General features: G+C 44.2%; 1 protein-coding gene across 1 annotated transcript; it reads left to right on the top strand.

The window, feature by feature from the left end:
* The first annotated feature begins 13 nt into the window (after window positions 1-13).
* C17H3orf62 (chromosome 17 C3orf62 homolog) lies at window positions 14-4,360 on the top strand. The gene is made up of 3 exons (XM_020181727.2): window positions 14-1,306; window positions 2,141-2,232; window positions 3,800-4,360. Exons 1-3 carry the CDS (start codon window positions 900-902, stop codon window positions 4,063-4,065), a joined length of 765 nt encoding a protein of 254 aa, XP_020037316.2. The 5' UTR covers window positions 14-899; the 3' UTR covers window positions 4,066-4,360.
* Window positions 4,361-14,027: the final 9,667 nt, after the last annotated feature.

Below are 14,027 nucleotides of genomic sequence, written 5' to 3'. Positions count from 1 at the left end.
TGAAGATGCTTAGTGTTAGGATCTTCCACCCCTCAATCTCCTGTGGAACCTAGCAGGTCTATATGTCCTCCCACTATACTTGATGAACTGAGACAGTTTCTGTATGCAACTTTAATAGCTACTTCTGTGAAGAAGTCCATTCACAAAACTGCTGGGTACAGAGTCTCATCTAGTTATTTCTAGTTGGCTTGAGAAGAACTTTTGTGGAATTTCCTCAAGTCTAGAAAGGGCTCTCCTTTAAGATGGGATTAGGGGCAATACTTTTTAATACGCCTCTTGAGACGTTTTCTCCCTAACTGCCAAAACTCCCTGTGGCTCCCCCCAACCTGAGTTCCCCAAACCATCCATCACCACTTCCTGCCTTGCTTATGGGTCCTTGCTTCCCCTTCTGGCCTCCCCTTCTGGCCACGTGGGTAAAGAACCAGTGTTCCGGGCTTTTATGTCTGACCTTTAACCTATCCGTGGGGGTTGGGGTCACTAGCCTAGGGCACGTGCTCCCAGGCGCACTAAGTGACCGTTAGGCACTGCGGGTGTTGCTACTGCTGGGTGAGGATGCGGCTGGGATCCTTTCTAGGCTGTGGGATGGGCAGTACAGTGTGGGGTGCGTGGTGGAGCCGGGCTGGCAACTGCAGCACTGTAGGGCGAGTTGGGAAGCCCGGGCGGGGCGGGGCGGGGCGTCCCTGGGGCTCCTCCCCGGCGGATCACGGGTTCCTCCGAGAATGGCGGCGACACTGCCCTCACCTGGAGAAAAGCTCCCAGGGTGTGGGTCTCCCCACTCTTGGGCTTGAGTGTGTGTCAAACTGAAGAAAATTAGGAGTGTTCAACTGTAACAGCATTCTTACGTTGTTCTGTACATTTCCAGTTATTACATAATAAAGACGTGGTTGATTTTAGGGGAAATGTCTGAAAAACTACGAAGGTGCCGAAAGGAGCTGACTGCAGCCATTGACCGTGCCTTTGAAGGGGTCAGGCATTCCCAGGAGTGCACAGGCCAGCAGAGGCTGGAATTCAATGCTGCACCGCTTTCCTCCCTGCCAGTGCACAGGCTCCTCTGCAGAAGACACCCGCTGGCAGCCTGCCCTTATGCTGCTTCCTGTGCTACCGCCCCTTGTGCTCCTGAGAGCGAGAACCCTGCCATTGCACCACACCGTGTCCCAGTTAACGCAAAACCACATGCTTTATGCCCCAAAAGAAAACCTCTGACCAGCAAGGAAAATGTATTGATGCACTCCTCCATTTTAGCACCTGAAAGACAGTTTTGGAGAGCTGGAGGAGACGGGGAAAACTGGAGAAAAGAAAATTTAAGGTGATTTTAATTCAATAGCTATAATTAAAATTCTTATTTCTGAAAAAAGAGCTGAAGATCCTGAATTTGGTTCATGATTGCTCTTGCTTCCTCTTGGGAGAAGTAAGACTGTATTTGGGAAGTTCACACACATTCTTCAGAATCTGGCCCCCTAAAAACCAGTTTTGTGTATGTATTTGAGTTAAGTGTCTGTTGGTCAAACCAATTGCAGTACCCAAAGGGGTAGTGAGTGTTAAATTATCTGATTTTTAAAAATTAATCTTATTTTCTATGCTGCAGAAATAAAAATCTTAAATCCACTTAACTCAGATTTGTTTGAAATTGGGCATGGGGACCTTTCATACCCTCCTTTGCCCACATTGGGGAAAGGCTAAACCCCTGGCTGACCCCTTGCCTCTGTTCCCTTCCCTGCCTCTTAAACTGTTGCCTGGTTAAGTTTACACCCCTACACCTCTTCTCTCAAGTATCTTCAAACTACCTAATCCTAGGCACTTTAACTTGGAGTAGGGACAACTATATGGGATGCAACTTCAAAATCCTGCCGTCTTTACGGTCTCAAAGATAGGGAATAAAGAAGCCATTTTTAACTGGTTCAACTCTGCAAGTATTTGTAGTGGGATTCATAAGCATTAAATGCAATCTGTGATGTTGATGAGTATGATGATGCTACTAATCAATTTCTTCACTGATTTAGCATTTTCTGATTATTCACAGCATAAATAACAAATCACTAGTAAATTGTCTTTTTATCTAACACTGAGTCTTCCAATATTTTCTTGAAAGAGAACATAATTTTCCACCTTTCGTCCCCTTACCCCTACCTGGGGACTGCAGGAAAGATATGGAGAGAGATTTGAAGGTTGACTCAAATATGCTACTCAACAATTCTAGCCAAGAGGTCACAAAGGATCTGCTTGATATGATCGGTGAGTATAAAGGGGTAGGCCTTCCTCTCCTTGGGAGGATAGGTTCTTCACGCAGGTCTGGGAATCAGTACATGTATTAGGTGGGGAAAAACCCTCTCTTATTTATCATCTACTTATTTACTACATTTTTCTTATAGCAGATTCTGTGCATAGAGCAGTGAATTAATGAAACCCTGTGCTGCCTTCATAGAAGTGGTAACCTAGTGAGGTCACATTTCAGTCAGGTCATTTCCTAAATGCCTTGATTGTATTGAGTCACTGAAGGCAAAGAATAGCGGGCCCCAAGGACTTGGTACTTGTGCTTAGATCTGAAGGAAACAGGACATAGGCAAACAGCAAGTAGTCCAGCTGGTGTGGATAATACAAGAATGGAAGAAAGATTAGAAACCAAAAGCTCTCCTGTACTTCCCCAACCCAGAGATAGCTATTTAACATAGCAAACACAGCAGTATATGCCTTTTTTTCTTCCCATGAGACATGTAGTCTAGGCTGGCCTTAAAGTTGAGATCTTCTGCCTCAGTCGCCTGAGTGATGGGATAATAGATGTGCACCACCATAACCAACTTTCAAACATTTTTTTCTTTTTTGGGCAGTACTAGGGTTTGAACTAAGGGCCTCACACTTGTTAGAGACTGTACCACTTAAGCCACACTCCACTAACCCTGTTTCCCTGGGCTGGCTTCTAACTGCGATCCTCTTGATCTCTGCCTCCCGAGTAGCTAGGATTACAGGCCTGGTTCAGACAATTTTTCTACACACAAAATTTGTATGTTCTGTGGGTCCAACCAACAGTGGTTGACCAACCAACAGCTTCTAGTTAAGGAATGGATAACCTTGGGCACTGCCTGAAGCTATTGGTGTGGGAGAGTCTCCAGATTATAAATGGAGGTACTCACTTTAAGCCACAAAACCTCTATCAGCTTGTGATTTTAGAGGACTGAGCTTCTTTTGGTAGTCCCATGAGGTAAACTGAAATCACTGTTGCTTTCACTCCTAATTTCCTCAGCTCTTGCCAGCACCAGACATCTTGTTACTCTAAAGACCCTGTTTTTGTGGTAGTGCACCTGCCTGTAAACATGAGGCTCTGAGTTCAAACCCCAGTATTAGCAAAAAAAAGAAAAAGAAATACCCAGTTTTTTTCCACATCATGTCTTGTTATCCCTGCAGGTCAGGGAGTTTCCCAAAAGCCAGGATAGTCAGGTGCATTCCTATATCCTCCCATTTACACCGTCTTTGGGAAAGGGCAGGTAGTTGGGGCTACATAAATGATGGGGCCTGAAAGGAGGGCACCAGACCAGGCTCACCTTACTTTGGTGCTCACTCTTGCATCCTGTCTGCCGTGGGGCAGGAAATGCCCAGCTTACTAGTCCCTGAAGAATGACTACCCATTTGTGCGTTTTTCATTGTTTTGTTTGTACTGGTAATCAAATCCAGGCCTTTGCACATGCTAGGTAAGAACACTGCCACTGAGCTACAACCTTAGCCTTTCCATTTGTGGTTTTTGATTTGTGCCTGTCTTCTGAAACCTCTCATTGGAATTGTAAAAGTGACTGTTCTTATCTTTAAGACCCTACAAGCATCCGAACTATTGAAGAACTGGCTGGAAAACTAGAATTTGAAAATGACTTGAACCGTGTGTGTGGTCGCTGCCAAGATTCACCCTTCAAGGAGGAAGCCTGGACCCTTCTCGTGGATGAGAGCCCTCAGAAGGCCTCAGATACTGATCCTGGCAGCCTCAAGCAGGCTTTCGATGATCAAAATATTGTGGAGACTGTTCTGGACTTGGAAGAGGACTACAACTTAATGACCTCTTTTAAATACCAAATTGAGTAAGGAGAGTTGATTTCAGCTTTGATTCTTTACAGTAGAAGGCTGCCATCAAGGAACCTGTGCAGAAGCAGTGCACAGTGGTGATCAGGGGCAGAACCTGAATTACCATACCCTTTTTAAACTTCATCTATGTTCCTTTTTGAGCTGAGAGCCCAGTTTTTGTATTCTGTTACTTTGAAATGTTTCTTACTCTTTTATTTTTAAATTTTTTTTTCTTGAGAGCTTCAAAGTGTTTTTTGATTGATGTTTAATATACCCAACACTCAAGATAGGTGTGGATTGTGCCTCTGCTGTGTCTTTTGGTATTCTTTTCCATGGGCCCCTGAAAAAGTATGGGAGCCAGACCAGGGTGGGCTTTGTGTTCAATCCCAGACCAGCTCAGTCTACACAGAAGAACCAAGCTGGAACTTGTCCTGGGCACTCTTCTACCCTTATACACTTTGTCCCCCTTGCACACTTTATACACAGGGCTCCTGTTCTCCGTATTTTCTCATTTCTAGACTTAACTCCCCTCCATCCCCCACATCCCTGCCCTGACTACCTCAAAGGCCTCTACAGAGGCCTCTTGCTTGGATCAGAATTCCTGGCAAGATCCCTGGCCCCCTCCTGACAGGACATTCCCATGAAGCCCCTTACACACATCCCAACACAGACACCTGAGCCCCAAATGAGTAGGGGAGGAAAGGACAAGGTCATTCATCCCATTACAGGTCTGGCAACCATAAGTGGTTCCCATGGCAATGACCCTGCTGAGCCAAGACAGAGCAGGGAATGAAGGAGGGGCCGGGTGACTGGCCTCCTGAAGTAAGCAAGCCACAACAGCATAGCAGGGCTGACTCTGGACCCACCCCTATAAAGAAAAAATATCAGAAATTATTTGGACAGATTAGGGTTCTTAGGAACCCTAATAGGCTATTGGGTAAAGTTTGACATCCCCCAGAGTCTCAGGCAAGTACCCATCTTCTTACCTAATAAGGGGGGGGGGGTAAGGAAGCTGACCACTGTTTATAAGACCCAAAGCCTGAACAAATCAAAGAGCCAGGGAAAAAGGTGACTAACTGCCATCTTCTAGACTGGTGGCTCTGGCATAGAGCTGGTTGTAGGACCCAGTAACACCCCTTCACCACTGGTCAGGTAGAATCATCGTTTGGGCTTAAGAGTGGAGGCTGCACAGTCCTTGGCTGATCTCAGCCCAGCATTTGACCATGCCCGCAAACTATGATGCAGCTAGACCCAGGTCACTTTATTGAATGGACCTGTATGGTAGGTATTCACTAGTTACCATCTAGACATGGTACTTCCCTGCCTGGGACAGGAGGAGAGGACAAGGCTAGCCAGAGGCTCTTCCTAGGCCACTTGCCACTTGGTCCCCATAGGAGGCAGTACTTATAGCCTGTGTTGTTAAGACCAGGTTCTTAACCTCACAGCATCCTTGGCTGCCCCTGCTCAGGTGATGGATATCTAGATGGAGACATGTTAGGCTACTTCATAAAAACATATCAAACCAGTACATTCCTAATACTATGCGTAGATGTGGACACTCTTATTGAGGAAGTGGAGCTTAATTTCCACCCCTCTTTCCACTATCAACCCCTAAGGGTGAGCTAGACTTCAAGATTCTCTTCCAAAGACCAAAGGAAAGAAAAACTGTAAATTTACAGTGGGGAAACATACGCGCTAGCTTAAGAACCAAGTGATGAAAGTTAACATCCCCAGTGATGCCATGTAAGTAACTCTACCTCCACTGTTTATGAAAACCCATGTCCCAGACTCATGGTGTGGCTTAAGTGGTAGAGCACCTACTTTGCAAGCTTAAAGCCCGGACTTCAAACCCCAGTTCCACAGGAAAAAAAAAACATATCCCAGCTGGGCACCAGTGGCTCATGCCTATAATCCTAGCTACGCAGGAGGCACAGATCAGGAGGATCAAACCCAGCCGGGTCAAATGGTTTGTGAGACCCTATCTCAAAAAAACCATTCACAAAAAAGAACTGGCACTGTGGCTCAAGGTGTAGGCCCTGAGTTCAAGACCCAAAACTGTAAAAAAGTATATATATATCCCCAGTCAATATCCATGATGCAACTGTCAGATAAACCCAGATTGGAGGACATTCTACAGAATCCCTGGCCAGAACAAGATTGTCAAGGTCATGAAAAGCAAAGACTCCAAAACTCTTTAGAAACCACTACGGGCTAAGAATACACAATGACTGAACACAGTGTGAATCCTGAAGTGCATCCTAGAACAGAAAGAGGACATTAATGGAACAACTAGTGAAATCCAAATAAAGGGTGGAGTTTGGTTAATGCATTGATGTTAGTTTCCTTGTTTGGACAGATAATACCACAGTTATAAAAGACATTAACATTGGTGAAGGGTATATATGAACTATCTTTGAAATTTTCTGTATATCTAAAATTATTCCAAAATTTAAAATGTAAGTTTTTAAAAATGTGTATGAGCAAAACACTGTTAAGTGGAGTTATAGTGTTTTTTTTACTTGTATTTTCTAATTTATCAGCAGTGAACATGTATCACTTCTATCAGATTTTTTTTTGTGTGTGGTACTGAAGCTCAGACCCAGGGCCTCACATATGCTAGGCAAGCATTCTACCACTGAGATCTACCCCTGGCCTAAATGGCTTTTTTGTTTTGTTTTTAAAGCCATTGGCATCCCTTATCAGGTATCTGCCCAGATCTGACCATCATAGTTTCTGGGAACTGGGGTAGAGTAGGGGGCTACAACAGGGTAGCTTGGTAGGACCCTGACAAGGGGGCTCCCCCTTCTTGAGGGTGCTGAACCCTCAGGATGGATGTTCTAGGTCTCACAGAGTAGTTTCTCAGGAGCTCAGTTCACTGGTCAAGGCCTAGTCCTTCCCCAGCTGGGCTATAGTGGCTGCTGTGAGTGAGGACAGAACCCTAACTTAAGAAGACTTTGAGAAGATTTTTTTTTTTTTGGCTAGGGTGGAGACTGTGTGGGTCCTTGGAAATGAGGGCCCACACAAGGAGGGGATGAGGTAGGAGGAAGAGTTCAGGCTCTCCCTGGCCAAATGGACAGGACAGGTACAATTCTGTTTTAGTAAAGGATTTATGTAAAAATTAGGTTTACTGAACAGGTAATTCATTCTGGAAGCCCTAAATGAGGGTTTTGGGTTTTTTGGTTTTTTTTTTTCTAAAAACAGCTGTTCGGCAAAGCAGGTGAAGTCCTAGGCCTCTGAAATATCAGTCCCAGATTAGTAGGGGGCGGGTACACTGGACCCATTTCCCAGTTGACACTACTATCTGCATTCCTGGTTCCCTGAGGTGCCCCAAGGAGACCTTCCTGCCTTTGTCATCCTCATCAACACGGTGGGCTGGTGTGTGCTCATCTGCTTAGAACAGGATGTGAGTTATTCACCAGGAATTTAGCTGGAGGGGGAACAGGAGCCTAGAATATAGAATTTAAATAAAATTCCGCAGGTTTGTAGGAGTTGGGACCAAAGTATTCTCAGGGAGACATGCTAGTTGACCTTGGTCATGTCTGAGAAATTTTGTTTTACGTCATTCAGTTCTTTCCCCCGCAATTCATCTTGGCAAGCCAAACAATCACTGAATTGTTTCCGTGGAAACACCAAACTGCAATTTGGATTTCCAGAATCAAAATAGAAACAAGGCAGATTCAAGAATAGGATCTTTGGAACCTGCAGTTACAAACTGCAAATTCAAATCATAGCATAAGGCATATGCGAAGCTAAGCCCGTTCTACCCTATGAGGAGAGGTTTTCAGGCCCAATGGCTGCATCCCACTAGTATTCATGCCAAAAACACAGCGTTGTAAGCAGACTAGTAGATTTTGTGACACAACTTAAGGCAAAAACTGGTCTGTAGAAACTCCTAGAAAGAAGTATGTGAAGCAGGTTTTTCGAGGGGAAGACTGGGAAGAACAGGACAGGACAGAGGGATGAGTGAATGGCATAGTGAAGGTCCAGCAACAGTACAGATCTTTCAAAGGAACAATTTGAGGCATGGCAGAAGGTTAGGCATGTGACTCAAGTGGTAGAGCACTTGCTCAAGGCCCAGGGTTTAATCCCCAGTGGGGGTGGGGGGATCGGAAATAAAATAAAATGGCTGAGAGCTGGAAACATTGCCCGCAGTCCAACCAGAGGGCAATGATTTCAACACTCCGAAGCATGACTGCCTGTCTAGCCACATGGATATGGTTCTGGACTCAGAATCCTTGCTAAGTGAGGGCTGGGGCACTTATATTAATACACCTCTGTCTTTGTGCTAGAGGGAGCACCATAGAGCCCTGGAACCTCCTCTGGGTCTTAGCACTTTCCTAGCCTGCCTCCTGTTTCACTCACTCAGGGAATAGGGGAGCTTCCTCCTGACCCACTTGCCTTGTCTCCTTGACATTCTTCTCCTGGACCTTCCCCTTTCAATCCTGGAGAAGATTCAAAGAGCTCTGGAGAACTGGAGTTGACAGACAAGTTCAGGGCCCATGTCCCTCACCTTTGCACCCAAGAATAAGCTGAGAGGGCAGTAATGCGTGTGAGAATCAACGAAAGTCAGGTCTTTTCTGTCAAAGGAGTTACTGTATAATATAACTATCATTGTGTAGATGCCAACTAACCTCCCTGAATTGCTGCCTGCATGCTTTGTGAAACATTGCTTAACCCTGCAAGGTTCTTGTGGTCAAACAAAGAGCTGTTTGTTAATCTCAAACTGCTTGCTTGACTAAAGATGAAATTTTCTTGTTCTCTCTGCTTCAAGGTCCCTCTTAACCACCGTGCCCCCCCTTTTCACATTAGCCAATCACAAAGATTGTGAACCCAAACCTGTCCATCAGGGTGAGGGACAGACTTGCTTTACTTTCTAACTGGACTTTTTTTTTTTTTTCAGTACTGGGGCTTGAACACAGGGCCTTCACCTTGAGCCACTCCACTAGCCCTATTTTTGTGAAGGGTTTTTTGAGCTAGGGTCTTGCGAACTATTTGCCCGGGTGGGCTTCAAACTACAGTCCTCCTGATCTCTGCCTCCTGATTAGCTAGGATTACAGGCATAAACCACCAGCATCTGGTTAACTGGACCTTTTTGTCTGTGGTACACCCTTCTACAGAAACAAATTTTGCCTTGCCTATTGACTTCTGAGTTGTGTCATCTCTCTTGTGACACCCTAATATCCCAAATTCATTTCTAACATGCCAACCTACCACAGGTAGAGTTGTGAGCTGTTAATGTTCAAGGAAGATTAGTGAAAAGGATTTGCAAAAGGGGTCTAATTGAGGCCAATCTCCCTCCTGAAATAACTAGGCCAGAGTCTCATCTGGTACCAGAGTGGCACCTCCCTGAGCCACAAGAAGTTTAATATGGCAGCAAAAACCGGAAAGAGTCTAGCAAACAAGAGGAGACCTTAGGAAGCTAATGCACCTGATTTTTTCTTTTATGGGGGGTCTGTAGTTTGAACTCAGGGATATATGCTTGCAAAGTAGTTGCTCTACTACTTGAGCCACACCTCCAGTCCATTTTGCTGTGTGTGTGTGTGTGTGTGTGTGTGTGTGTGTGTGTGTGTATGTATGTGTTTGGTAATACTGTGGTTTGAAGTGAGGGCCTTGTGCTTGCTAAGGAGACACTCTAATACTTGAGCCATTCCACCAGCCCTATTTTGTATTGAGATAGGGTCTGATGAACAATTTGCCCAAGCTGGCTTTGAACAACTATTTGCCAGGGAGGGCCTTAAACCGTGATTCTCCTATCTCAGTCTTCCAAGTAGTTAGTATTACAGGCATGAATCACTGGTGGTGCCTGGCTCACCTGATTGTTGATGATTATGAAAAGGCTCTGTCATCCTGAGACAATCTGAAGTTCTGGTAATTTATTTTCTCTTTTATGTAGGGGAGCATTAATATTTTAGGTTCCAACTAAATATTTACAGAGGGAACAAAGTTTTACTCAGGAAATCTATTTGACAATGGATTTTGGCCCTAGTGTAGAAGGACTCTGTGTCCTAGGCTGTCTGGAAAATGCATAATTTATTGGTCTAAGACCTGGAATAAAAAAAATTTGAAACTATCCAACCTTCGTAGGAATTCACTATCTTTCTTGAAGCCAAAGAGGCTGTTGTTTTCTGGACGCTTTGGGTGAGGTGGGAGTTGCTAGAATTGGCCTGGGAGAGGGAAGTAGCCATCTTATAGGAAGGAGTCCTTTGGAACTTCTGAGACAAAATAAAAACAAAAAAAGGAGCCAGATGCCCGTGGCTCACGCCTGTAATCCTAGCTACTCAGGAGGCAGAGATCAGTAGGATCACGGTTCAAAGACAACCCTGGGCAAATAGCTCATGAGACCCTATCTCAAAATAACTCATCATAAAAAAGTGCTGGTGAAGTGGCTCAAGGTGAAGGCCTTGAGTTCAAACCCCAGTACCGCAAGAAAAAAAAAAGGAAGCTATAAAGAGATGCCATAAAAAGGTCCCACTTTTACGACAGGGCTACAAGAATCTGTTTGCTGAAGAACACAGTAAGTATAGGTCAAGAATGTACTAGAGTCAAACACTCTCCTGCATGCTGGGGACACAGCAGAGACAAGGTAGATGCTGCTTTTGCTTCTGGAGTTTATTTCCCTGGGCAAATGAAACAAGTATACAAATTAATATATAATTTCAGATGAATCAGTGTGAGACAAAACAGGCAAAGGAATGGGTAGTGAGTAGGGTGAATAGGGAGGTCAGGAAAGGCCTTTCCCTGGTGACATCTAAATTGATATTGGAATCTCAATTAGGTGCTGCAGTCAGCTTCATTTCCATCCTTGGCTGTAGCTGGAGTTGTAACAAAGGGAGAAGCCCTGAGAGGCTTTCCAGTTCCCCCACCCTAGATCTCCCACCATATCCGCCCCTGTGTAGCCACGTACAGCTCAAGGAGCATCTGAGAAGCCAAAAACGTTGCGTGCTCCAAGGACATGCCTGGGCTGTGTCACGCTCACCAAGTCTGGCAGGAACATGGTAGTTAATTAAGAAAAAAAAACCCTTAGGAATAAAATAAGAAACAGAATATCCTTCCCTGAGGATCGCCAGAGACAGGCAGCATAATTTTAATTAACCTAGCCTTGTTAGGAGATAAGTTTACTGCTCATCTACAAACACACCCAACTCATGGAACACTGAGTTACTCTGAACTTTGACTTTATTACACAAAATTAAATATTTCTGAAGAAATACAGCATGTCATAACACAGTAGAATGAAAGAACAGATGGTCTTTCTTTGGCATTTTAAAGTTGGACCCTTCAAATGGAAGGCCACAATTATAAATACTGATGGAGCTGGGCACCAGTGGCTCATGCCTATAATCCTAGCTACTCAGGAGATAGAGATCAGGAGGATCGAGGTTTGAAGCCAGCCTGGGCAAATAGTTCTTGAGACCCTATCTCAGAAAAACTCAACCCAGCACTGGAATGTAGGTCAGTGGTAGAGCATACATGAGGCTCTGTATTCGATCCCAGCACCAAAAAAGAAAGAAAAGGAAGAGAAAAGAAAAGAAAATTACCCAATCCAAAAAAGGCTGGCAGAGTGGCTCAAGTGGTAGCGCGCCTGCCTAGCAAGTATGAGGCCCTGAGTTCAAACTCCAAAATGCAAAAAAAAAAAAAACCTAAAGGGGTTCTCTCAACAGAGCTTTTAATTAAAATGACTAAGTATTAAACTAACTTAAATAAAATTCCAGATACAAGGCCCTGTGATCTCTAAGTAATGAAATGAAGTCCAGTAGGGGAGGCAAATGAGGCTGCTGAGGGCAGAGTAAGTAGATAGTCAATATAGTCCACAGGGAGAAGAGATCAGGGCAGTCTGAAGCAGAGCTGATCTGAACATTCTTGGCCTCAGAGAGGTTGCTGTGACTGGTCATAGCTCCCAACTCTAGGCCACAGGAGGCCCTTGCTCTGGAAAGAAGAGTTAGAGCAGCCTAGGTTGGTATCTGGCACCCCAGTCAAGGGTATCACAAGCAAATTCAAGCAGAACTCCTCCACTTTTATGAGATGCACATCCCTGAAAATAAGGAATAAGAAATCAAGAACCATTGCTTTATATAACAGTCCACTTAGTGGGTCCAATGTCCTTTACCTTACTGGCATGGAAATGGACAAATTCTGGAAACTGTTCATCCCATGAGGATGTTCACTTTATTTTTATTTTTTTTTGGTGGTACTAGGGTTTGAACTAGGAGTTCTGCATTTGCTAGGCAGGTGCTCTACCAGTTGGGCCATGTTCCCAAGCCCAGATTTTCACTTTTTCTTTTCTTTTTTTTTGGCAGGGTCTTAAAATATAGTCCAGGCTGGTCTCAAATTTACAATCCTTCTGTCTTCGAAGGCAGGATTTTCACTTTCATACAATACAGAAAAAAATTAAAAAACAGTTTGAATGTTGTTTTTTCAAAATCATCTTGTAAAAGCTTTAGGAAATAAAAAATGGAATGCATCTATCTTGTTGATTTCTTTTTTTGGGGCAGCATCGGGACTTGAGCTCAGAGCTCACACTTGCTAGGCAGATGCTCTACCACTTGAACCCACATCTCCAGCCCTTTTTTGTGTTGGGTATTTGAGACAGGGTCTCAAGAATTATTTGCCCAGGCTGGCAAATCAAACCTTGATCCTCATGATCTCTGTATCCAGAGTAGCTAGGATTTCAGGTGTGAGCCACCAGTGCCCAGTTAGTTTCTTGTTAATTTTTCTTTTCTTTCTTTCTCTCTCTCCCTGCCCCTGGGGTGAACTTAAGTGCTCCACACTTGCAAGGCTTGTACCACTTGAGCCGCTCTGGCAGTCCTTTGTGTTGATCTCTTAAGAAGTTTAGGGCAGGTGGAGTGACTCAAGTGTTAGAGTGCCTGCCTAGCAAGCACTGAGGCCTGTATCATTAAAAGAAATTTAACTTTTATTAAATTCAGTAAACTTAATGAAAAATGCATATGCTTTTAAAGGTTTTATCTTTTTTTTGGAGGCTGGTACTGGGGTTTGAACTCAGGGCCTCATACTTGCTAAGCAGGCACTCTAACACTTAAGTCACTCTGCCAGCTCTGCTTTGTGTTGTGCTTTGAGGTAGGGTCTCGAGAACTATTTGACCAGGCTGGCCTTGAACAGCGATCCTCCTAATCTCTGCCTCCCAAGTAGCTAGGATTATAGACATGAGCCACTAGCACCTGGCTTAAAGGTTTTATCTTTATGTTTGGTATTTGTTGATTTGGTTTTTGTTTGTTTTTTTGTGCTACTGGGATTTGAACTCAGGGCCTACACCTGGAGCATCTCCACCAGTCCTTTTTTTTCTGTGATGGGTTTTTTTCAAGATAGGTCTTGCAAACTATTTGCCTGGGCTGGCTCTGAACTGCCACCCTTCTAATCTCTGCCTCCTGAGTAGCTAGGATTACAGGCATGAGCCACTGGCAACTGGCTGGTTTTTGTTTTTGTTTTAAGGCAGGCTATCACTATGTATCCCAGACTGGCCTTAAACTTGTGATTCTCCTACTTCAGCCGCCTAAATGTTGGGATTACAAGCATGTACCATCAAGACCAGCAATTCATTTTTCACTACAAAAGAAACACATGTGTGTTGCAAAAATTACAAAAAACCAAAAAAACTTCAAGATATAAATGGAAAGCCAAAGTCTTGTATAAGCTACTACTCTCCAGCAATAATACAGAGCCTACAGACACTACCATTAAGTTTAAAGGGTGGTCGAGGACTGGAGGTATGGCTTAAGCGGAAGAACACCTGCCCAGTAAGCGTGAGGTCTTGAATTCTAACCCCAGTACTGCCAAAAGACCAAAACAAAACAAAAAAGTTATCAGTCAATCCTGTTGTGAAAAAAGAAAAAAAAAAAAAAAGAGTTCTGGAAAAGCAGAACAGGCAAAAACAGCCAAGAAGAAAAAGAGACTCGTGAATTAGGAGCAGTGATATTCCAGATGGTCATTTGATGCATATCACCTCTCTCTCACTGGCAGCGTTAATA

This window comes from Castor canadensis, chromosome 17 (genome assembly GCF_047511655.1).
Source record: "Castor canadensis chromosome 17, mCasCan1.hap1v2, whole genome shotgun sequence".
Taxonomy (NCBI): Eukaryota; Metazoa; Chordata; class Mammalia; order Rodentia; family Castoridae; genus Castor; species Castor canadensis.
This window is presented reverse-complemented; position numbering and strand designations above follow the sequence as displayed.